Below are 27,285 nucleotides of genomic sequence, written 5' to 3' on the forward strand. Positions count from 1 at the left end.
GCCTGGGAGAATACATCTGTAGGAGCTCATAATACCTTTTCTGCACTTCAGAAACCTAAGCACAATCCCATTTTAATAAAATCCTTCATCCTGGAAATTGTGTCTCCAAAGGAAATTTCCTCAAAAGAAGTATCATGGCTAGTAGATTCATCTTCCTCAGACCCATAATCTAAAGGAGAGGGAATCTGAGAGGATTCCTCATCTGAGCCCGCCGCTTCGCAGGGGAATCTTGTTCCCTGGATCTTTTAAGGGGAGTAGAGGACCATGAGGAGCTGGAACAGAAGAGCCCTGAGGAGGTTTTAAAGCCAACAAAGCATTAAATAACCCTTTTGCCATTCACTCTGTAGGTCCTTAGGAGATAAAGCAATATGCTTAGTTTTCTGCTTTTTCTTTAAAGGGACATCCTCCTTATGAAATGTAGAAGGCTCTGACCCTGGACACCATTCAGATATGGTAGTAGGGATCTCTTTTCTGACTAACATTTGAGGAACACCCCTAGACCTCTCAGAAATATCATCCGCTGTTCCTCCCGAACATCTGATGCAGATGTCTGCAAGGCCTCCAAGGATGCATCTAAGGTCGGATCCCCAATGGCCTCCAATGCGGTTATGGCCAAAGAATCCAACCGTGAAGCCAGACAAACCTCTGAGTTTTCACTTGCCTCAGGAGGGATGTCTGGCAGATGCTGTACAGCAGAAGAATCTGGCCTAGATTTCTTGGCCTCCTTCTACAGGGACAGCTGCTCCTCTGAGAGTATAGTTCCTTCCATAGTGTCTTTAGCTAAGAGCTTAAGACATTCATTCTCTAGATATAATGCCAACAAAGAAAGCCTACTCTGGAGGGTCTTGGGAACAAAGGCCTGACAGATTTAACAGGATGTATGGTCTTGGGAAGCACTGAGGCAAAACATTCACTGCTTGTGACTGTCTTTATGGGGAATCTGTCTCCCACACTGGCATTTACCCTTCTTGCATGACATGAAACCCCTCAAGCAACAAAGTATAAAAGAAAAGACAAGATACAAAAACCCCAATAGGGCACTTTTCTGCAATGGCTTGGTGAACCAGCAATAGAACAGGCATTCGGACTGATGATCAAGAGATGGCGTTCGGACTGGAGGCACTCTACAGATGGTACATCTGGGCATCACCTTTATGCCTTATGCTACACAAGGAGCATATGTGTGATGTACAGCATAACATAAAGGAACCTGTGAAGCCTGCCTGCCTAGCCAGATAGAATTGTGCAGATAATTCTGTCATTTGTAAATATACATGTTGAAATACAGGCTTGTTTTCTTAAATGCAAGAATATGCTGTGAAATGTTGAACTTAAAACAATGTAGCAACATTGCCTTCTGTTGTAAAGAAAGCTAAGTCAAGCATTTCTTGTATGTCCTTTGAAGTTCAAATTATTTCATGACTGTCTTTGATATTTACAATTTGGCTCCAGCCAGGCTAGATGAAGGCTTCCTGCCTATTGTTTTAACTTAAGGAATAATTACTAAAGTTTACATATGGAATGTCTTTTATTGATGTAGTTTCCTGCAGCTGCAATATAACAAAAGATTGTAGTATCTGTCAGCCTGGGAAGATCAGGAAAGTGTAAAAAGATGATGTAATATTTATCAGAACTGCAATAGGAATTTAAACACAGAGAATCAAAAGGCATTAAGCATTTTTGTCTTGACCACCCAACTCATCAGTACTCTGCCTGTTTTCTTATGTAAGTTATCTTACCCTTGTGTTTTCTTTTAGAAATAGCTAGAAACTAGAAAGATTAGACTAAGGGTTTTTTTGTGATGTCAGTACTGTACTACTGAATTATTTTAAGTATTTCTCTGTGATCTCTGAACTCTTGACTAGCACTGTATAGTAAGAAGTATTATCTTGTGTTTTTAGTATTTATTATTATTAAATATTTTAAACCTTTCAACTGTGGCTGTTTTGTGTAGAGATAATTTAAGCTCTAGAGTATACTGCATATTTACAAAATTTACTGTCCAAGTCACTCCAAATAAGCACTGACTGTTTAGACACACTTACAAATTGGATAATAATATTGCACAGTAATAATTGGACACCATTTCATAAGGGCCTTTGAGTAGTTGATAAATATTAGCAGAGTGGTGGCAGTGATTTCTACCATATAGTCTGGGTAAAAGGGGCACAGCTGGAGAACCTGTGCCAGCCTTCCCCAGAAGTGCCTGTGTAGTTGTATAAACTCTTATCTCAAAGTGTGTGTGTGTCAGCTCCTTGGGCAGGGACACGAAGCACTGGTTTCACAGAGAGGGTGCTGGAGATTTTAGCTTGCCCAGCTGGCTGAGATCTGGACCCTATAGCTGTGCCAGTGGGGAGTCTTATTGGGGACCTGGAGAGAAGGGAGTGACCAGCCCCGGACTGACTGTGATCTCTGTGTGCTCTTAAGGGAAATTGCACTTTACTGTGTGTATTTGTTATCCTTACCTCATATATGAGATGTCCTCTCTGGTGTTAGTGGTGAGGATTGAGGCTCTTTGATTGCTGTCCAGGGAACATGCATCACATATTAATTGGTGGCAGTGGTTGAGATATCCTCACATATTAATTGTTTGGCAGCGGTGGGATAGCCACACCACATATTAATTGGTTGGCAAATACTAATTGGCTTGTAGTGGTGTGGGTAGAGTGAATCCTGTAGCTTGTGTACAGTAAGCTTTGAAAGTGTTTTGTACTCTAAAACAGCCACGTAGTGAATACTCAGAGTTCAGATCACAATTGTCTTATTTTTTTGTTAGCTTAGTTAGGCAGGGTGAGCAAGCAGTATGTCAGCAGAGGAGTATGGAAAGCTGACAAGGTGCCAGCTGGTGGAGATGTGCCAGGCTAGGGGACTGGTGCATGGAAACCTGACTAAGGAAGACCTGTTTGCAGCCTTGGTTACAGCTGCATCAGAAAACAGCAACCAGGAGGACAATCAGACTGGTAGTGGAGATATAATACCCTCAGAGAATGGACAGCTCAACCTTTCTGCAGTGGACTTAAAAATCCAGCTGGAGCTAAAGAAACTTGAGTTGGAGGCCAGGCATGTGAAAATAGAAGCAAATGAGAGACTGCGATGTTTGCAGGCAGAGGAAAATGAGAAACTGTTATGTCTGCAGACTGAGGAAAAAGAGAAGCAAAGGCAGCATGAGAAGGAAATCCTGACTCTTCGCCAGAGTCATGGAGGTAATGGGGAAGGGAGTAACTGGACCCCAGAAGCACAAAAGGTCAGTAAATTTCTTCCTCAGTTTAAAGAGAGGGATAATTTTGATAGTTTCATTCATATGTTTGAGAGGGTATGTAAACAGTATGGTTGACCAAGGGCTCTGGGTACGGTTCCTGACCCCCTTACTCTATGGTAAAGCTGTAACCGTACTGTCTAAAATGTCTGATGTTGCATGTTTTGATTATACTGCTGTTAAGAAATGTATTTTAGAACTGTTTAAGCTAATACCTGAAACATACAGGAAAAAGTTTTGTGAGCATAGACGCAAGACAGATGAAAGTGTGTATGTATATGTTGCTGAATTGAGCACTTATTTCCATAGGCAGGTGAGTGGATGTCAGGTCACCACTTTTGAAGGGCTGACAGACCTTTTGGTGAGGAAACAAGCCCTTAGCACTTTGCCTGAGGACATGAGGATCTGGTTAGCTGATAGGCAATGTGCTACTTCAGATGAGTTGGGAAAGAGAGGAGACCTATACCTGGCAAGCAGGGCAGGCCTGCACAGTAAGGGGACCCCCAGTACTGCTCATGGGTCTAAAGGAACCCATGGTGGGCAGCACAGACTTCCCCCAACAGAATCTGCCGGTAGCAGGGGAAGCCACTAGTCCAGGTAAACATCCAAGAGCTAGGGTTAAATGTTATGAATGCAACCAGTGGGGCCTTGTGGCATACAGGTGTCCACAGAGGCAAGGTGGGGAACAAAAGGAATTGGAGCCAGTAAGTGGGAAAGACAACATGCCAATAGTAGGTTGTCTTGAGACAACAGGGGTACTAAACTAGCATCCTGCAGATGTCCTGATAGGGTAGGATTTGAATGAGGCGGTACCATGTGCTTATGCAGTTACACACAGTCAGACTAGGGGACAAGCATGTGGGTCTGGTAGCCTAGAGAAACCCAGACAGATTGCATACTTGCAGCAAGGACTGGTGAGGTGGTTACTTCAGTGAGGGAGCTACTCTGTAGCAGTGAAACTGAAGGTGAGCCACAGCTGCTTGTGGGTATTGATGGTTCCTTGGACAGAGTGACTGCAAAGGTAGAGGTGAGTAGTAGTACCCAGGCTGACAGTGAGGCACCACTGTCAGAGGATGCCAGACATCCTGTGGAAGGGGAGCTGAGAAGGGTTACAAGGAGAGAGTTGAGACAGGCTCAGCTCTCAGACACTACATTGCAAGGCCTGTGGCAGGTAGCTAGGGTGGCACCTGATTCTCAAGGAAGGGGGGAATCTGTATACTGGGGCAAAGGGTTACTATACAGAGAGTGGACCCCTGAGGGAGGGCTAGAAGGTAAGAGAGTACAGCAGGTGGTAGTGCCTAGAGCCTACCATCTGGCGCTTCTACCCATAGCCCATGATATTCCCTTTGCAGGTCATATGGGCATAAAACGTACAAAGACGCATATTATGCAGACTTCTATTGGTCTGGAATTTCCAGAGATGTAACAGGGTATTGCAGGACCTGTGAGCAGTGCCAAAAGGTAGGCAAGGCAGGAGACAAGGTGAGAGCTCCTTTGATGCCTTTGCCTGTGATTGAGGAGCCATTTCAGTGGGTAACTATGGATATTGTCAGTCCTATGAGTACCCCAAGTTCCACAGGGAAAAGGTATATCCTAGTGGTAGTGGGTTATGCTACACAATACCCTGAGGCAGTGGCTTTGTCCTCCATTGAGACAGAGAAGGTGGCAAATGCTTTGTTAGAGATTTTCAGCAGGGTAGGTTTCCCAAAAGAAATACTGACTGACAGAGGTGCCAATTTCATGTCAGACCTGCTGGCTTGTCTGTGGAAGTCCTGTGGGGTGAAGCACATGAAGACCACTCCCTACCATCCCCAGACTAATGGTCTTGCTGAGAGGTTAAACTCTACAATCAAGTCCATACTATGGGCATTTGCAGATCAGTTTAAGAGGGAGTGGAACAAATATTTGCCCAATCTGTTGTTTGCTTACAGAGAAGTTCCCCAGGAATCCACAGGTTTTTCACCCTTTGAGTTGCTGTATGGGCATAGGGTGAGGGGACCTCTAGATTTAAATTGAGATGAGTGGGCAGTTGAGTGTGAGTCTCACAAGGAGTCTGTTGTGGCATACGTTCTAACCCTCAGTACAAGGCTCAGGGAACTCATGGGCTTGGCTCAGGAGAACCTGGCAGAAGCCCAACAACAGAAAAAGGTGTGGTATGACAGGAATGCTAGAAAGTATGCTGTGGGGAAGCAGGTAATGGTTTTCATTCCTTTCAGACACAACAAGCTGCAAGCAGCTTTGGAGGGACCCTACAAGGTGGTAAGAAAGGTAAGTAATGTTAACTACATGGTGAAACTGCTAGGCAGATGGTAGGGGCACAAATTGTACCATGTTAACATGATGAAACCTTATCATGACAGGGAGGCCCTTGTGCTGAGCATTTGCAGTGGATTGCAGGAGGAGTCTGAAGGAGATCTGGGGAGTGATCTCCTCAGTGACACTCGGGCTGACATCTCAGTGGAAGGGGTAGCAATGTCCCAGCAGCTATCTCCTACCCAGGTTTGAGAAATCCGAGCAATGTTGCAGGAATTTGGGGACATGTTCACTGGGAAACCAGGGTGCATCCATCTAGTACAGCACCAGGTGGATACAGGTCCCCAAAGGCCTATTAGGCAGGCCCTTATAGGGTGCCTGAGAGAGTCAAACAGACCCTGAGGGAGGAGTTACAGGAGATGTTGGAACTAGGGGTGATTCAAGAATCCAGCAGACCTTGGGCCTCCCCAGTGGTGCTGGTGCCAAAGAAGGATGGCAGCACCAGGTTACAAGAAATTAAATAGTCACACAGAGTTGGATGCTTACCCCATGCCTAAGACAGATGAGGCCCTAGAGCAGCTGGCTGGGGCTAAGTATCTTACAACCGTTGATCTTACCAAGGGTTACTGGCAGGTGCCCTTGACTCCCAGTGCTAGACAGAAGTCAGTCTTTGTGACTCCTTTTGTTTTGCACGAGTTCACAAAGATGCCCTTTGGGATGAAGAATGCCCCAGTGACTTTCCAGAGGCTGGTAGATCGTATCCTATCAGGAGAAGGAGGGTTTTCCCTTGCTTAACTAGATTATATTGCCATATACAGCCATTCCTGGCCAGAGCACCTTCATCATGTCAGGGAGGTGCTGGGCAGACAGGTCTATATTAGAACCACAAAAGCCTGTTTAAGCGAATACGTAAACATCAACACATATTGCACGAACTGCGAGTACACAGAACACCCAAAACGGCAAAATTCAAAATCCCAAACCAGCATAGTTGGCCAACCCTACCGCTCGCTACATACTACCCACCCAAACAAAATAAATAAACCACATACATACACAAACTGAAACCCTACTTTTAACCCTACACTAAACCTTACATACATTACTATCAATGCACTTACCTTAACCCACACCCTTACCCTAAGGTCTGTAACTATTGTACACTTACCTTAATGATCTATAGCCAAGCAAAATAAATAATCCACACACATACACTTAACAAAACCCTACTTCAAACCCTACACTAAACCATACAAACATTACTATCTATGCACTTACCTTAACCCGCACCCTAACCCTAAGGTCCATAATTATCGCACACTTACCTGACAGAGCTATACCACAGAAGGGCCAACTATGCCAATTTGAGATTTTAAATTTCACGGTTTCAGGCGTTTGGTGTACTCGCAGTTCGCACAATATGTGTCGACGTTTACGTATTCGCTTAAATGGGCTTTCGCGGTTCTAATATTGACCCGGGCAGACTACAGAGGGCATGGTTGACCATTAAGCCGAGCAAATGTCAGGTGGGTATGGCGGAGGTCTCCTACCTAGGACATAGAGTGGGGAGTGGTAAGGTAAGGCCAGAACCTGCCAAAGTGGAAGCCATTCAGGCATGGCCTGCACCTGTTAGTAAAAAGCAGGTGAGGGCATTTTTAGGGACAGCAGGGTACTACAGAAAGTTTGTCCCCAGTTATAGTACCATAGCTGCTCCCCTCACAAACCTGACAAGGAAGAGCAGGCCAGATAAGGTAGTGTGGACCCCAGCATGTGAGCAGGCATTCCAGAAGCTTAAAGAAGCTTTGGGAGGACCCCCTCTGTTAGCCAGTCCAGATTACAGCAAATAATTTGTTGTGTAGGTGGATGCTTCTAACCATGGGGTGGAGGCTGTACTTAGCCAGATTTCTTCAGAGGGGGAACAGCACCCAGTGATTTATCTCAGTTGTAGGCTCCAACCCAGGGAGGAATGCTATGCAGCTGTAGAAAAGGAATGTCTAGCCATAGTGTGGGCATTGAAAAACTTCAGCCTTATCTGTATGGAAGGAAATTCACTGTTATGACAGATCACAACCCGCTAATATGGTTAAATAGAGCCAGTCAGCAAAATGCCAAGTTGCTAAGATGGAGCCTGGTGTTGCAAGCATATGATATGTCAGTGCAGCACTGCAGTGGGGTTAGCAATGCCAATGCAGATGGGCTCTCAAGACAGGGAATGGGGTGAGGTACACTCAGACAGACCTAACCCTCTCAAGCTGTGTTTCTCAAGGGTCAGTTGAAAAACTAGCTTGAGTTCTCTGGGGGGGGGGATGTGAAGGTTGCCAGCCTAGCCAGATAGAATTGTGCAGATAATTCTGTCATTTGTAAATATAAATGTTGAAATACAGGCTTGTTTTTTTTAAATGCAAGAATATGCTGTGAAATGTTGAACTTAAAACAATATAGCAACATTGCCCTCTGCTGTAAACAAAGCTAAGTCAAGCATTTCTTGTATGTCCTTTGAGTTTCAAATTATTTCATGACTGTCTTTGATGTTTGCAATTTGGCTCCAGCCGGGCTAGATGAAGGCTTTCTGCCTATTGTTTTAACTTAAGGAATAATTACTAGAGTTTACATATGGAATGTCTTTTATTGATGTAGTTTCCTGAAGCTGCAAGATAACAAAAGCATGTAGTATCTGTCAGCCTGGGAAGACCAGGAAAGTGTAAAAAGATGATGCAATATTTATCAGAACTGCAGTAGGATTTTAAGAATCAGAAGGCATTAAGCATTTTTGTCTTGACCATCCAACTCATCACCAATCTGCACACTTCTTATGTAAGTTATTTTAGACTTGTGTTTTCTGTTAGATATAGCAAGAAACTAGAAATATTAGATTAAGTGTTTTTCTGTGATGTCAGAACTGTACTACTGAATTATTTTAGGTATTTATCTGTGATCTTTGAACTCTTGACTAGCACTGTACAGTAAGAAGTATTATCTTGTGTTTTTAGTATTTATTATTAAATATTTTCAAACCTTTCAACTGTGGCTGTTTTGTGCAGAGATAATTTAAGCTCTAGAGTACATTGCATATTTATAGAGTTTACTGTCCAAGTCACTCCAAATAAGCATTGACTGTTTAGTCACATTTACCAATTGGATAATAATATCGCACAGTAATAATTGGACACCCTTTCATAAGGGCCTTTGAGTAGCTGATAAATATTAGCTGGATGGTGGCAGTGATTTCTACCGTATAGTCTAGGTAAAAGGGGCAGAGCAGGAAAACCTGTGCCAGCCTTTCACAGAAGTGTCTGTGTGGTTGTATAAACTCTTATCTCAGTGTGTGTGTGTGTGTGTGTGTGTGTGTGTGTGTGTGTGTGTGTGTGTGTGTGTGTGTCAGCTACTTGGGCAGGGACATGAAGCACTGGTTGGACAGAGAGGGTGCTGGAAATTTTAGCTTGCCCAGCTGGCTGAGATCTGGACCCTATAGCTGTGCCAGTGCTGAGTCTTATTGGGGACCTGGAGAGCAAGGGAGCGACCAGCCCTGGACTGCTGTGATCTCTGTATGCTCTTAATGGAAATTGCACTTCACTGTCTGTATTTGTTATCCTTTCCTCATATATGAGATGCTCTCTCTGGTGTTAGTGGTAAGGATTGAGGCTCCTTGATTGCTGGGCCAGGGCACGGGCATCACAGAACCTAAAGGTTTTGGTATACTGGCCGAAGTCAGGCCACCCTTGGCACGGGATTCTTAGTGTAATGAATATTGCAACAGTGAAATGGAAGGACATCTGACGTGATCTAGACATACAAGAAACTTCTGAAGTCTGGTTGAAGAGGAATGTGATGTTACGTATCTTCTAAATATAACTGGTTGTAAAGTACATCATTTTGAATTTGGATACACTCACAAACAGACTTACAAATGAAAGATCCAAAAACTGGCACCAAGTATTTTCATTCTTTGGTTCTAAAAACGTCCTTGAAAAAAATGTCAAAACCTTGGAAGGAGGAACTGGTTCTTTCACACCCTGGGACAGCATGTGTTGAAGTACATGGGGAAATAAAACAGTCTGGTTTGGTGAATGAGGAATTACCTCATTGAAAAGGAGGGATATCTTCCCACCACCGTGAATAACCTTGTTGACTGACCTTCAGAACCCATTTCTCTGAAGGTATCTTTTGCCAAAAGGAAAAATGTATATTCAGACTTCCTGGAAGGGAAAATGGACTATCAAGGTGGAAAAGCGGTACAAGGACACTTAGTCATTTGATGTGTCATCAGTTTTGGTGGATTCCTTAATTCTTTTTGAACACCCCCCCCCCCCCTCACCATTTCTTCTCAAATGTCTGCTTACCAGCATTTTGTTGAGACTGTTTTTTTTTTTTTCCGTAAAACTGGTGTTAGAGATTCCTTAGAAAATTTGGAAAAGGAGTGCTGAAAAATCTTACAAATTTCCTGTATCAACTTACCCCTTTCATTACACTTTTTGATAAAATCCACAGCAGAGGAACCAAATGCAAAACTGCTATCCAAAGGAACATTTAAAATCTTATTTTCACATTGTCTGAGAAGTTCTGAGTATGCATCCAGACAACCTCCCACAAAACAGTACCAGAGGCCATAGCCCTGGAAGAAGTATCAACTGAATCATACACACACACTATACACAATGAGTAGTGACTTATACAATGGAAGAAACTAAATTATTTAAACCAGATTTTTCCTTACAAGAGACTGCACACAAAACATTACTTATACTTAGAATAAACATTTAACAAATGAGCCTGACAATACAAAACACTGAAAATCAAACTTGCAGAAGTGTTCACTTTTTTCCCTTACTTATAAATGATATTTCCATCCTTGTCAGAAAGAGTTGGATTGGAATTAACCAAATGGTTACCAGCACTAGGATTAATTAAAGTTATAGCTGCTGGGTCAGGTTTGAGAAGAGTGTATAAAAAATTAAAAGATTAAGGAACTTTTTACATACTGTCTTTTTAAGGGCAGCAGGGTGACTACCAGGAATATTGCAGGCAATGACACACACATCCTCCTCAGCTAACAGAACTGTGGAAATGGGTGAAGATTCTGGAAATTCCTCCTGTTACAGCTCACAGTACTTCCTGAAGGACTGAGAAACCTCAATATTCACCCACTGAGAACATTGGGAAATTCTGGAAATAGTCTCAGAGAAGGATAAATCCTCACAGGGAGAATCAGATATTGAACTCTCCTCTGTATCTTGAATCAGAAAAATGAGGAGAAAACACTGTATCATAAGATCAAAAGAAGTTGCTAGGCTATTGGCCCTGAGGCCCTTATAAGTCTAGCCAAGAGTTTAGCCCATGTTTAGACAAGTCAGCACCCAAAGACCCTGTCCAGCTGGGACACAGGTGGAATCCCAGGGTTTTATTTTTTGTTTCCCATCCAGTTATCCAGGTTGCACTTGAAAAAGGATAATGAGGTACTTTGCTTGATGTGGAGAGGGAGTCTATTCCAAAGATGGGTGAGTCTCTGGGACACAAATCTGTCCCGCCAACAAGTCCTATTGATGTCACAGAGCTGGTTGAGGTTGCGTGTGCAGGTTACTTGAGTGGAGCTTGACTTGTGGATATGCAGCAGTCCCATCAAGGTGGGGTCTGAAACTGCTTTGTATGCAAGACAGAGGTCACCTCTGAGGAGTCTGTATGAAACTGAGTAGAGAGACAGGGCTTTTAGCCTATAGGTGTAGGTAGATGTTTGAGGTCCTGGATTCTTCCGGTGAGGAACCTCTGTGATCTCTCCAGCTGCTGCATGTGCTTTGTGAGGTACATGCCGAAGGAGGCATTGTACTCAATAATTGGCCTTATAAGGGAAGAATACGGGAAGAATAAAGGGATGTTATGACCTCCTTGTCCATGGATGAGATACCCTTACTTATGTGGTGGGCCATGTAGGAAGATTTCCATACAACGGAAATAACATGGTGGTCAAAAGTCAGGTTGGTATCAATCTTGGTGCCCAAATCCCTCATGACTGATTACTTGCTTAGGATGTTGTTATTAATGTGATAATATGTGGGGACAACACTCTCCCTAAAGGTGATGATGATGCATTTTTTTGGCACTGACTGATTAGGTGGGTTCTATCAGTGAGCCAGTTTGCTACCCATTTGGTAGCATATGGATTGATGCCTAGTTGAGAGAGTTTATCTATTATGCCCGAGTTGAAGGCTTTGGCCAGGTCAAGATAGGCAGTGTGCACCATCTACCATGATAATCCATTCCATGACCTTGCAGATCAGGCAGGTTAGGCTGATGGGTCTATATTTTCCCAGATCGGTGGATGCTCCACTTTGTGTAAAGGGATGACAGTGGCTGTCTTTCACTTGACTGGAACAAAGCCGGTACTCAGACTTTGGTTGAATAGGGTGGTAATGGTGCTGCAAGTTCATGCCTGAGTTCATGTAGGATGCAGCCTGGGATGTTATCTGTTCCCATGGAGGCTGTATTTTTTGCCTTTGAGAGAGCAATGATGACCTGTTCCCTAGAGATGAGAGGAGGGGGGCAGGTACTGGAGATGTCCTGATTTACTGATGGGGGACAGAGGAGTGAAGTTTTCACTGAATCTGGCAGCCTGTAGGTTGGCTATATGTACAGCATTTGTGTATGTGGTGTCCTTGACCACCAGTTCTGAACAGATCTGCGTGCTTCCTTTGAGATTGCGGACATATGTGAAGAAGGCCTTATAATTGTCTCTAGTAGATGTGGCCAATGTGGACTCAAAGTTGGCTTTACAGGATTTTACTAGTGCTCTTATTTGCTTGCTCTGGCTAAGGAGAGACTACTTCCAAATAGGCACCTGCTCCTTCTTGGTCCTGGACAGCAATTTTTTCCTTTTGTTATATAGTTTATTTATTGCAGATGTCCACCAGACAGATTTACTCTTCCTTGTGGGGGACGATTTTGTCCTGTCAGGTATTCCTGATTCCATGCATCTATAATAGTACTTGTATAGTACTTTGGTGCAGAGTTGGACACTGGTCCCAGTTCCAACAGAGGGGGGGGGGCTGTGAAGCTGTTTATACCATCCCACAGGAGATTGTAGTCAGCTTTGGAGAAGTTTATCTATAAGAAGTGTATATATCCCTTCATATTCTTGTCCAGATTCAGAATCATGAATTTCTTCAGGAAAAGAGGTAGCCCTCTTTCTTTTAGAAAAAGTTTATAAGAAGGCTCAATTCTGAATTAGTCTGAATTAAAGCCTTAGCCAGACCCAGTAAATTTGAGGGAGAGTACATACATATTTAATTTTCTATTTCTTTTTGACAGGAAAAATGGGGCCAACAGTGTTATTAATTACACCAGCAGCTTCATGAGGGATGGGCACAGCATTCTGACTAAACAGAGGAGCCTTCCATGTTCCCTCTACGCAGAACAATAGCAGCTCTCCCTTGCCCACGGAGAGGACTGCAACAGCTGCAAAGTGTGTGGCTCATTCCAATTCACAGTGGCCTTAAGTGTGACACAGAGGGATCTGGGGTAAAAGAAGACAGATCTGAGGTGCACACTATGACTGTAGCTGAGGCAAATTGCTAGCCTTCTGTGGTGGCAAAGGCTGTTTGCTTATTTTTTTTCTTTTTGTGGCTGTGAGAAGTACTATCTGTGGGACAGATTGTTTGTTCCATTCTGAAGCCAAAAGTGATGCCTCTTTCCTTGGGGTAAGCAAGCAGCAAAAATCTTTAAAACTCTCTTTTTTACTCACAAAAATACAGTACAAATCACTTTAAAACACTTTGCCAGCCCCCAAAACTAAAATAAACACAGTTTCTCCATAGAAAGAAATAGTTTTCAATTACTTTGCACAGCATTTAAACTGAGAGGAAAGTCTCATGAAAGAGTATTAAAACATACAGTCTTAGCTTAAAAATAACTTTCCTAAACAGGAAAGAAAAATAAATAATATTTTCTAAAAAGTGGATTTTTTTCCCCAAAAGGAACTGTCTACCCAGCAAAGGAACACTGTAAGCCAACTGCCGATCCTTGAAAGCCTGCAAAACCTGTCTGTTTCGTCAGCTCAGCTCAAGCTTACTGACTGGGCATGTGGAAGTTGCTCTGAAGCTTTGGAAGCTAACTGGCTGTTATATCATTGGGAGGACGTACCCCATACTGTATATCTAAGACTACTGCAGTAGAAATCAATATGATGAATATCAAACACTTTCTTAATACACCTACCAGAACTACTCTAGCCAAACCTACCTCCTACCCTCTCTACCTTATGATCTCTAGTCCTAAAAAACGTACAGTCCTTCCTAAAAACAAAACTAAAAATAAGCTGTGACAAAATCTCCAAGTTTACAACTAGTGCAACTTCCTTCACTCATCACTGTACAGCACTCCATTCCCTTAAGTGGCTTGAGCTTTCTCACCAAGTTTCCTACATTCATCCTATAATTGCACATACCATCATGAACAAACCAACAGCTTGTCCAGTTCTTAGCCCCTTACTTAACATGTACTTCCCCATAAGATTTCTCAAATTAGGGGATAAACAACTTTTCTCAGTATATAAACCTACCAAAACCTTGGTTCAAAGTGTATATTGCTGCTAAGTAGCTAAAGGTTAGAACTTACTACCAATAACAGTTAGAACAATCTTTAACCTGCCCTCCTTCAAATGCTCTCTAAAAAAATTCTTATCCAAAACCTGCATCTGCTCCTGCTCTAATCCAGGGTAAGCATCTGAGAGCATTTCTTTCCTCCCTAATATCCCTTTTAATCTCGCTTTTCTTTTGCCTTTTTCTCCCCTCTATGCACATCCTGTGTCACCCTATGCATATTTCTCAAGTCACCTGCAACGTCTTACTAATTTCCATAGACAGTCATTTGATCTTTTTCAACACTTACATTTAGCCTTAAATAAAAAGCATTAGAATTATGGCAATTCATTCACTTTTATGTAAATGCAATCTAATAATGATAATTTGCTTCTACTGTATATAGAAGGTGATGTTACATTTGCTTCTATTACAACTCTTTTTCAATAATGTACTCTGTTATATCATCTTGTGAATTTATTTTCTTTTATCTGTGTAACACTGTAAAAAATGTATTGCTGCATATTTTTTTTTTTTGCTGTTTTAAAACGTTGTCTATGGAACTTTTCTCCCCAGACCTCTGCTGAAAATGGGCACAACAGCTCCAGTTGGACTTTCCCAGTAAACAAATGTCAATAAACAAATAAAATAATATGTCTCTTAGTAGGCCTCAGAATTGAAAGAATAAAAGAACGTGTTATCAGAACTCTGGAAGGATAGTACTGAAGAAGACTAAAAGTACACTGGTTATGTTCTAGGAAAAGCTCCCTATTTTTTGAGATGCTCCAAGATCAGAAACCAAAGATGCCAAAGATGAGGGCATCAGTCTCATACTATGTTACTACAGCCTGAAGCTTTGACTGGGTGAAATAAAAATGGCCAAAATCTCAACCCATTTTTTTTTAAAAGGTGTTGTTTATAAGGAGGTAAGTACGCCTGCACTCTCCATGCTCCCTCATGGTCACAACCATAAAGAAAATAAAAAACAAGCAAACAAAAACAAAAAACAAAAAAACAAAAAACAAAACAAAACAAAAAAGAAAAAAAAAACTTGCAAATAATGAATCACTGCTAGAGATTCACAAAGACACTGCACCAGTAATAATTTTCTGTATTAAAGTCTGATCCACAAGTTTAAATTTAACGAGTTAAAAGTTAACAGTAAATACTCATTGACTAGTAGGGTAGTGTAGCATCAATGTTTGGAAAAGTTGCAATCATGGAAATTACTCATACACCAATTCCGACACAACTAATGTTGGACAGAGAGATGCTGACAAAGCTGACACTGACAATGCACAAATATGGGACATTACTGGCCGGGGAATAATAGTGCTAGATAAAATGACACTACAGCCAGAAGGAGATACACTGGTATATACAAAAAAGGCATGGGCATCAGCAACTAAGTCACTGGCCGAAATACAGGTGTCAGTGATAAGGTCAGTTATGAATGAAATTCCAGCAGTGTGGAAAAAGTAGCTTTAGGAAATGCTCCATTGCGCATTGGTCAGAGTGGGCAAGAAAATTATTTCCAGACCAAGCACTTCAGATTTAAGGATTGAATTGGTAAGCTTCTCATAGTCCAGTACATGTAAAATTGACAAGATTAAGGATATCCGTGTACCTGTCCTGGAGTCTACTGGACCTGTACAGCTAAGACCACAGAGGCAACGCTCTCAATAACTCCAAGAAGAGGCATCTTAATCAGTTGTATAGAATCAGATACATCTTCTTTTACTACTAATTTCAGCACAGAAGAATAAAAAAAATCCATGCTGTTTGATGAAGAGAGAAGTAAGAAATGATTTTAGAAGAGACCTTAACATTAGCACAATGCTCTGCAGCAAACTCCCTTACTGTAGGCAAGAAATTAGTTTCTTTATTGTTTTTCAAGGAGGTTTTGGAATATCCTAATGGCTCCCCATGTCAGCTACATGAACAGAAACTTCTAAACAACACTCAGAGACACATAAACATCTAGTATTTGTAGGCAAGATAAATAAATATATAAATAAAAATCATAAAGGCAGCCTAGGTCATTTTCCTCTGAAACTGTTAATGAAGTTTAGCAAAGAAGAACTGGCAAAAGTGATATGTATGGTTCAAGATGGGAAAGGGGGTTCCTGGCAGCCTTGGAAAAGAGTTACCAGCTGAGTAATCCTATTGTTAAGCCATGTAGCTGCAAAATATAGCCTTCTTTTCATATAAGTGGTTCTGTTAAAAAATGCTTTAATGGAATATGTCAGTGTTACACAACTGATGGCATTGTTGAAATTAAGCAACACTTTGTCATGATCTGGTAAATAATTACCAGTGTAAACTACATGTCACAACTGTATATATCCTGGTCTCAGTACCTGTAATGCATTACTGGCTTTACTGCTTGAAGTGTTCTCATCCTTAGGTGATGTCTTCAGATGTTTTTTATTTATCCCTGTAAAATAAAGAAGGCACTTTAAAATCATTTAGGAATGGCAGATACTTTACTAGTTTAGAAAATATATTTAATTCAGTTTAACTACACAAGCTTCTCTAAATTCTAGAGTCTCACCAAATATGTGAGGGTCTTTCAGAATTTCAAGGAAGTGATACCAATCTACACATTGAATTCACATTTTAAAGAATAATGCTGTGGACTATTTAGGGGTCTATATTAGATAACCAAAAGTTATCTTAAGCGACCACTCACATGAGCAAAAACGCCAGTAATCAAACTTCATATTATGGGGGGCTGCACCCCTCACACCCCCTCTAACTATATATTCCAACTCCGAGATCACACTACAGTGAGGAAAGGGCAAATATCCCACTCCTCACTGTACCACAACCCCACAAACACCCTTTCGATTCCTGGCGTTTTCGCTCATGTGAGGGTTCACTTAAGATAACTTTCGGTTATCTAATATAGACCCCTATTTAGGTGTTATACAACTCCAGCAGTGGTAACAAGTGTCACTTTTATTCATTTAGGCAGTAACCTTCATAAAAGTTAAATAGAAAGATTTAGTTAGTGCTGAGATTTTCTCCCACAGATAGTATGCTTCACTTATGATGATAGAGCATGTGCAAAACCATACATTCCTTAGGTAAACCCAGTTTATGGATTCTGAGAACTGAGTTAGTCAAATTATAATGTATGGGAATTCAAAGAGATTTTTACAGTCTTTTATATCCATGCCAACTAGTATTGCCTAACGAAAATCAGGTTAACAGATGCAACTCAACATCAGGTGTGCATTTCATAAATCATTAACTAGATCACAACAATTTATTAACACCTAGCAACTTCCATTAAAATACATTATTGCTGCTGAAAGTTTCCCACTATCCACAAATACACAGAATGATGCAAAGGGCAAAATGGCATGACTGGTGGCAAGCAAGGTGGAAGAGTTGATTCAGAGACATAGATATCATAGTCATGCATTCCCACAAAATACGACAGCTGGCATACTATGCAAACTACTGTATACTGAGATGGAAATTAACATTATAATAATGAGAGTAATGGAGAATTCAAATGACAGCAAATAACATGGCCAAATGATCCAGAAACGTATAAAAATTGTACTGTGAGCCACAGCTGCCTATATAGCTATACACCATAAAACTGTAGTGAATAGAGACACTGACCACACCAAAATATTAGGAACAGCAGCAGTATTAGCTGATATATATGAGGCCATCACCTCTGCCAGCAGCTTCAAAACTGAGGATCATTACTGTTACTGTCATGGAAGGATCTGACTGAGTATAACATTTAAACCCCTTTATGACATATGAAATTGTAGGTTGCTACTATTTGGATAGAGACTCTATAAAGGAGCTGGTACATACATATTATCCTCCCATGCAGGCTCATGGGATGTGTGGAGTGCCCCAGGCATATGCCTCACATATTCTTCACCAGTTCTCAGTGCCATGTTACAGCATGTGGAAAAGCATATGTGGTTTCCACATATTGCTGATGGGAGGAACATCACCATGTGGGCATTTTATGACAAATCCTGATTCCCTGGACCCAACCCAGTTTGGTTTCGTCAAGGGCAGATCATGCCTACTCAAGTCTGGTGGACTTCTTTGAGAAGGTCACCAAAGCAATGGATGAGGGCAAAATTGTTCACACTGCCTACCTTGACCTGGCCAAAGGCATTTGACACAATATCACACTCAGGCATTGTTTACAAACTCAAGAGGTTAGGTACACAACCATATGTCACCTGGTGGATAGCCAACTGGCTCACAGACAGGACCCAGGAAGTTAGAACTGGGGAGTCCACCTCTACAAAGAGGCCAGTCACAAGTGAAGTCCCTCAGGGATCAGTCCTTGGACTGCTCCTTTTTGGCATTTACTTCTCAGAATTCAAGGCCAATGTCATTGGTATCTGGCTGACTAAATCTGTAAATGATTGCAAATTAGGAGCTGTCATTGAATCTCACACTGACACAAATGTTCTCCAGGAGGGGCTGACACAGACAAACAACTGGTGTCAGAGCCATGGACTAAAACTAAATGCCAAGAAATGCATAATAGTATCCTTTAGAAGTCATCCATCCCTAGTAACTATCATATTGACAACACACCCCTTAGACTTGACCCAGTAGCAATCTAGCCTTTCACCATCATGTGTCCACAGTGGTGAGGAAATCATTCTATATTGCGCAACTTATAAACAAAGGTATGGCATCTAAGTCCAAGGAAGTCATTGTTCCACTGTATTTGGCATTCATCAGACCTATCACTGAGTACAATGCCCCCTTTGGTATGTACCTAACCAGGCATATCCAACAAATGGAACATCCACAGAGGTTCCTTGCTAAATGAATACAGGGTGGAAGTAAAATATCCTCTGCAGACCGCCTCAAGGCCCTATCCCTGCAGTCTGTCTCCTGCAGGCTTTTGAGTGGATATCTATACCTGGCATACAAGACATTGTCAGACCCCACTCTGATGGACCTCCTGCATATCCACAAAACAAACAACACCAGAATTACCCATTTTAAAGGCATAAACCTTGCCTGTGATATAACTAGGACCTGCTGGAGAGATACATATGTATCCCAGAGACTATTGCATCTATGGAACAGCCTCCCCATCCATGTGAAGCAGAGTTCCTCCCTAACCCAATTCAAGTGCAACTTGGACAACTGGATGGGAAACCAGAAATTCATCCCTGGTTTGGCACCTATGTCTCTAATGGACACAGGTAACCTGTAAATGGTTCATCTCCCTAACCCCTGATTACACTTATCAAGGGTGTCAGAAACTGTCAGAGATTTGGGAATGGATGGCTAGGCTTAAAAAGGCCATTGTGGTCATTAGCCTAGTAAACACCTATGAACCTAAGTTACTTGGTGCCACTGACTGCACTCACGTTGCCATCAAGTTCTCACATGAGACACAGGGATAATGGTATATCAATTGTAAGGGATTCCTCTGTATCAAGTGTTGGGTGGTTTGTAATGCACAGGGGATAGCGCACAATGTGTCAGTGTGCATCTCTGACAGTGCTCACAGTTCCCATATCTAACACATATGTGACATATATAAGAAATTTTTGGGGTGATTTCTCTGAAAGAAATCTTACTGATGATGCTGGATATGCTCTGGAGCCATAGTTACTGACACTCATATCAAACCCACAGACCATGACAGACAGCACGTAAAACACTAAAATCTGAAACACTGCTGAACGTGTCTTTAGACTGGCAAAGGTCTTCTTCCACTGTTTAGTTGCCTCTGGAAGCACCATGCAATATGTTCTGGAAATATAAAGTAAGATATTTGGTGTGTGTGTGTGTGTGTGTGTGTGTGTGTGTGTGTGTGTGTGTGTGTGTGTGTGTGTGTGTGTCTATGTTACACAACATGCTGGTATGCAAACTGGTACAGCAGAGTATTGACAACAGAGAAGAGGATGTGTCAGAAGCAGTATTAGACAAAAAGGTGCCTGGTAAGGGTTTTTTGGAGGACCCAGCTGCAGAGCATGACCATGTAAAGCAAATTCTGCATGTTGCTGCATTAGCTAAGAGACAGCATCTGCAGAGCATGACCATGTAAAGCAGATGCTGCATGTTACTGCACTGGCTAAGAGATAGCATCTGGTTCATAACTATGGGCCAGCATGGACATAACAAACAGTAACTAATGCATGCAGCACAATGACCAGGTCATTCTATACTGTACATGGACTGGCTATGCTGCATATTAAACACAAGTTACCCTGGTAATAAAGTAAAGAAGTCAGGGCACATTTGTCATCACATACATAAACAAAAAAGGCCACAGTGGCAGTCTGGCAATGGGGGCAGTGTGGATGAGGGGGCAAATGATGTAGATGTGTGTCATTGCCTGATGAGTGGGGTGAGCTTGGAACACTGTTCAGGGAGGTGGTGGTGATGTCCCCAGTGTGGAATACCTTTTCAGACATGGATGGGGATTGTTCAAATGCTGTGTGGGTGGACACTGCCATTGCAAATGTTTTTGCAATGTACATGCTTCTCTGTGACAGGTCAGGGTGCCTTCAGGAGTTATGTTTGCTAACTATACATGTCCCCATTCATGCAGGCATTCCCTCTGAAGAATGTCACTGTCATGATTTGCAGCTGGCAAGATGTGTTCTATGAGAGTGATGTCAAGCCATGCCATGAGAAGGTTTAGCATATTCTCCCCATCTGCATGTGTGTGTTCACAGTGGACTGTACACTAGTAGTAGGTGTGCAGGATGTGGTGCCATGAGACTTAGACTGTTTCTGAACTATGCAATGGTGGATTTCCCCACCAGAGGTGGGATAGGACTGTCCATGAGAGTGGCTGTGGCAATGTCCAATGTGTGAAGTAGCACATCCCCACTTAGAGTATAGACTCTCTATTGTGCCTGTCCAAAATGCTAACTAAATATATAAAGCCCTCATTGATATCAAGCTATCCATGTGCCACGCTGATCAGTTCTGCAATGAGCAAGCTGACATCAGTCATTGACCATATAACTGACCTGTGCATAAGTTGTGTAATGGTCATGCAGATACTCAGCACAGGTATGGGACAGGAACCCAGGCATTTTAAGGCACCAGCATGCCAGCCCCTAGTTCCATTCCCAATCTGACTCCATTTGGCAACAGCTACTGCTGTTTGAGGTAAAGGGGATGATGGTGCTCCCTTGGCTACTGTGTCAACCAATTCCTGTCCTGCAATGGTCACCTGTGACTAAGGGGCAGGTTGCACAGGCAACAGAGCTGTGTAGAAGTGTGGGTAATTTGCCCACCATGGTTACATGCCTGACCCTGGCACTGTGGCCACAGACCACACCATGCTGTGCCTCCCATCTTTGTAAGGCTCTGACATGCCAGTATTCATGGTGGAGGACTTATATGCTTAACAACCCATAAAAGCAGGCAGAAACACCCTAGTGTATTGGTGCTACTTTCTGGCAAATCCAGATTACAGTGACGTTACAGCTATAAATAGAATGCTATGCAGAAAATACAGACCCACCCACCTTGTGCAGACTCATATAGCAGCTGAAGCCCTGAACAACCTGTAGGGACAATATGGTCATCTTTGCTAGTGACTGGTTCTGGTTTTGGCTCTGGCATGTTGCAATACATGACATATCTATAAGAATATACCCATCTGTGGCATCACAATGTCTGTGCTGGTGTCAGATCCTTCACTGGCGATGAGGGAGTGTTCTGTCTCCCAGACAGATATGCCCAGAACTTCTCCATGTCTGTCAGTGATGCTTGTATAGTTGGACTCCCACCAGTTGCCATCCAATTTCATACAAGTTTGGTTGTCTTGGTGCTGGTAACATGGATCAAGTTGGTGACCCTATACTTTACTTGTTTGAGCAACCTATTATGACCACCAGATGTGCTGATATCTGCAACAACGTCCACCATACATGTTTGCCAAAGGCCCCATCACTCTTGCCATTTAGGAGGATCCAACAACCATGTTCACAAAGGACCTGCAACAAGACACCTGTCTATGCCTGGGAACAATTTTCCATTTTTTTCTCTTTTTTTGGTGCTGTCTTGATCTGTAAATCTGAAAATGTACATAAGGTAAACTGTTGGGCAGTAATATTTGCTGCACCCACAGTGTAGTACCTCAGCCCGGAATCCAAAGGGAGTGCAGACTTTGCAACACCTGACCTACCCAAAAGCAACTGACTGCTGTATGCTCCCATGTCTTTCAAGGTGCTCAGCATAACACAGTGTTGAGGCTATATGCAAACCATCCCTGAGTATGTCACTTTCACACCCTCAGTAATACTGCCCAACATAGCAATAGTATTATTATCTTTAAAGATCCCTACTTCTGCAAATAAAAGAGAGGCACATTTTTAAAGACACCTCTGTCCACCAACTCAACAAGAGAGGCACTTTAACAAAAAACACTCAGCAACAGAAAGGCACATTTTGAAAAGCATCCTACCACCTTTATATGACCAGTATCACCTGACTCTATCAATCTTAAATCATGCTATCATCAGTAATGCACAGAGGTAGTATAGTGCAAGCAAGAACTAATGCCTGACCAACTGGGAGTTATCATGGCAACTAGCAGACTGCCCAGGGATGCTGTAAGGCCTGACAACACAGGTAGAGGGCCTCCACTCTCCTGGAAGATCTGGTATTTCCGGATAACACCCACCCTGAAGGACATTATTATGCTTAGAAAATGGGCTATCTGATAAATTGTTTTGTATTTGCTTTATTATTATAATACACATATTTTAAAATATTTTTATGTCAAATAGTTCACCTGGCTAATCTTTCATAATTGTTGTAGGATGTGTACTTTTTGGAAGAAATATTTTACATCCAAAATATACATCCTTAATAATGTCTACAGACAGACACACAGAGAGTAAGTTACTTATAAACACACACAAACAGATGCAGAGAGGCAATCTCTCACATATACAAACACTAATATATATAGACACACACACACACACACACACACACACACACACACACACACACACACACACACACACACACACACACACAGGCTTAGACAGCAATTTCAGTCATTCTCTTGACTGTCTACATCGCAGATGTTTTAGTGTCTGCCTGAAAACACTGAAGGTGAAGACATTATTTCATTCTTAAAACCTGGACTCCTGAATTTTTAGACTTGAAAGAGGTACTTTCATTTGGAATTGAAAGAGCGGATAGAGCACTGAGGAAACCTGCTTCTAACACAACAGATACTCCACCTAGATCCATAGTTATAAAATTTCTTTCATTTCAGGACAAGTAACTAATATTAAAATCTGCTTGGAGAAGATCACCCTTAAAATACAGTCAAAGCCTGGTAAGGTTTGACAATGATTATTCTTCCAGAATACTAGAACAAAGGAAAAAAGTCTGGTCAATAATAAAACTGTTGAAACAAAACAACATTAAAGCACAGCCGGCCTTTCCAGCCAAGATAAAAATACTTTTTGCCAATGAGATGAGAACCTTTAATGATTTTGAAGAATCTACTATATTCATCAAAAACAACAACATAGTGTCTATCCCAGAAGAAATGGACTGGATGGCCCCTACTCTTAAAAGAATAAAAGAAACAAATCCTTGGACTGATACTAGAAAGAAGAAACAAAAAAAAAACTGATTCCAAGATAGCTGTCCCAAAAAATTACAACTACATCTCTCAAAGTATCAACTGATATGGTACATCACTTGTCATCTGTTTTATTTAAAAAAGGAGGGTTTCTTAAACAACTGAAAAACAGCAGCGATTTATTCAGAATGTTCAAAAATCCAATAATTCTTCACAAACAAAGGTAGGTCAAGATGGGTTACTATTTACATTATATATAAGCCAAACAAAGTAACATATAATACAAACATAGAAGTTTCTATTCCCCTACTTGAACTCAATGAATATTTATCTTGTTCATTTTTCATTGATTTTACTTATAATAATTTAAGTAATTAATTAACTAATTCAACAAGGTACCATTCATCAGAGTTCAGACTCAAATGGAACAAATTAACATCATATATAATAGCAGTAACAGTAGAGTGTTTTGAAAAAAAATGCTGTCATGGAGACTGATGCCTTTTTCAGTTAAAGTATGATTTAAAAATGTCATGTATATCCTGGTTAATTAATAGTAGCAAGCTCTTAGTACAGATATCATCATTATTCTGTCTAAAAATAGTTAATATCAATTATGGCAGGTATCACAGCTACAAGTGCTGTTTGATCAATCCTGATATGATGGGCGTGGATGCAGCTGTGTCTGGCAGCTAGTACAAATGTTATTATTATTCTGTCTAAACATAGTTAATATCAATTATGGCAGGTATCATAACTTCAAGTGTTGTTTGATCAATCCTGATATGGTGTGCGTGGATGCAGCCATATCTGGCAGCTAGTACAAATGTCATTATGATTCTGTCTAAACATAATTAATATCAATTATGGCAGGTATCATAGCTTTGAGCACTGTTTGATTAACCCTGACATGGTGTATGTGGATGCAGCTGTATCTGGCAGCTGTTATATGTTGCTGTTTTGTCTCCAGGAAGCTGTGGGTTGCGGCTTGTGATCGAGGCTTACTGATGCTTGTGAATTAGGAAGATACATTTGGTGTTTTAGTGGATAGAACTGTGATTTGGGATATTTTGGCAGATAATGGTTTGTTTGTACATCTGCTGAGTGAGAGAAGGGAGGGCTGGAGGAGTGTGTTGTCTTTGGTTGTGGCAGCTTGTTGAGACGCCTCCGAAATGATTCTTGGCAATGATGTTTTTGGTTTAAAAAAAAAAAAAATATATATATATATATATATATATATATATATATATATATATATAAGGGCCATTTTAAACCACATGTACACATATTGATGGTCTCCCAACACTTCATTTAGCTCATTAAGTTGATTCTTGATTAAAAAAAATAATAATAATAAGAGCAATTTTATATTTAAAATGTATTTTGATCCAAACACATTATGGACTTACATAAGAGTGGAAGTCTTAGTTATTGTGAAAGACTAAGAGCACTTGGTCTTGTGCAGCACCCTTTGCAATAGTCTGGGAGGTGATGTGTTGGGCATATGGGGATAGCTGATTCTAAGCATGTTTGGGGTCTCTGGGAAGTGCTAGAGAGTCATCGGATTTCCTTCGTGGAAATATTTGTGGGAATGGAGGGTGTGTTGAGTGATTCACTGGCAGAGTGGGCACTGCATGGAATGGGCTGGTAAAATGGAACAGGAAAAATATTCGTTTGGATATTTTAAAAAACAGCCTGGAAACATACCACATGAATTAGTGAATGGCATTCTGGCAAAACTGGATGGGCACTATTGCCCATGCTTGAAGTACTGATATGTGTGTTTATAAGGATGGTAATATACTTACAACAAATAAGAAACTAGAAGGGTCTCATAATTTAAAGTCTATGGACTGTATAAACATGCTTGGAAGGAGTTAATAATAAGAATAAATAGTACAGCTTGTGGTCTTTCAAATAACTAAGCAACATCCAAAAAAAAAAAAAAAACACACAATAGTTATGTAATGTATGATTTTAGTAAATCTAGACATAAAATATATAATCGTCATATAAGATGAAGCAGTCTGCTGAATTTAGATATTAAAGACAGGATTTAATAACATGGGCTTGTGTATAATAACACTACTGTCTTAACTTGTCATAAATGACATACACTACATTGAACAAGGGGAAGCATGGTGATTTTCTTATATATGTAAATATGCATAGCAAGTCATGTAATTGCTTTAACTTGAATTGTAGTTTTTTAACCCATCTTGACCATGTATAATACTTAAGCAGTTACCAAGATAACTGTTTTATACATGACATCAAACTAACAAAGTTGTTCAAGAGAAACAATAGAAGCCTGAACTTGAAATGTCACAGAATGTAACAATCATATTCTGAACAAACAGTATTAAACTGACAATAGACACTCAGTTTAATAACATGGGCTTGAGTATAATAACACTACTGTTTTAACTTGTCATAAATGACATACACTATATTGAACATCAAGGGGAAACATGATGATATTCTCATACAAGTAAATATGCACAACAAGTCATATAATTGTTTTAACTTGAATTGTGGTTTTATAACACATCTTGACCATACATAATACCTAAGCTGTTACCAAGGTAACTAATGTTTTATACATAGCATCAAACTGAAAAAGTTGCTCAAGGGAAAAAATAGAAGCCTGAACTAGGAATGTCACAGAATGTAACAATCACATTCTGAACAAATAGTATTAAATTGACAATAATCACTCAGTTTAACCTTTGCTGACTGTACAAAATAGAATGTTGCCATTTAAATCTTAAAACTTTCAGTATATGCCATAAAATGGCAATTTATGAATATGGAAAGGGAAGTTGTAATCATTAATCACAGTAAGTGAATTTTGTTGTTTTTAACCTATAATTTCACTCATTTTATAATAAAAAATGACAGATATGAAAATCCTTATGTGTAGGAAATGGGGAATGAGGGATGCACTGATAATTAAAATGCACTAACTTTCATCAATGTTCCCATAAAAGAAATTTGATGCTTTAATTAAGTTAGCAAGAAACAAAGTGATTACTTAAATGCTGGCAAACAATGAAATATAACTTTTGATATATCCAGTAAAATACATTGTATTATAAACATTAGGTATAAATATTATCACCATCTAGTAATGTTTTGCAAGACGTCATCAATAAGGGTGAATATGTTAAATAACTGTGTGCTATAATCTTTTACTGAGGTTTTATATATGATACATTCTACTTTACTATGATTGAATTGCTTGTCATCTATCTTTCATGTAAATATTAATTGCTTATACAATAAGTAGAAATTTATATTGTATTATAATTCTGTCTAATCAACAATAGTACTATATATGTTCAAAATAATATAAATATTGCTTATTCCTATTACAAATATTCTCCATATGGTAACTCAATTTATGGATCTCAGATGTTCTAGATTGTCAAGGTATGATTGATAAACTGATGGACTTGGGTTTATCCATTATATTAGGAATCGTTTTCATTCCATGGCTAGTGAAGATCTTAGTTTTGTTAACATTTATTAATTTCAATTTGTTATTTCACAAAAACATTTTTAGTATGCCTGACCAAAACATTACTTTATTGGTAAACACTCATAGTATAAAACTGATAATTTCCTTT

At 40.6% G+C, this 27,285-nt stretch overlaps 1 protein-coding gene across 1 annotated transcript in view; it reads right to left on the reverse strand.

The window, feature by feature from the left end:
• Positions 1 to 27,285, reverse strand: part of PARP8 (poly(ADP-ribose) polymerase family member 8) — a 1,481,732-nt gene that overhangs the window by 41,477 nt on the left and 1,412,970 nt on the right. The window contains exon 23 of the mRNA XM_044077685.1: positions 16,437 to 16,513. Within this exon, the coding sequence (XP_043933620.1) occupies positions 16,437 to 16,513 (77 nt within the window). The remainder of the gene's footprint in view (positions 1 to 16,436; positions 16,514 to 27,285) is intronic.

This window comes from Protopterus annectens, chromosome 1.part1 (assembly GCF_019279795.1).
Source record: "Protopterus annectens isolate FY-2018-M chromosome 1.part1, PAN1.0, whole genome shotgun sequence".
NCBI classification, from domain to species: Eukaryota; Metazoa; Chordata; order Ceratodontiformes; family Protopteridae; genus Protopterus; species Protopterus annectens.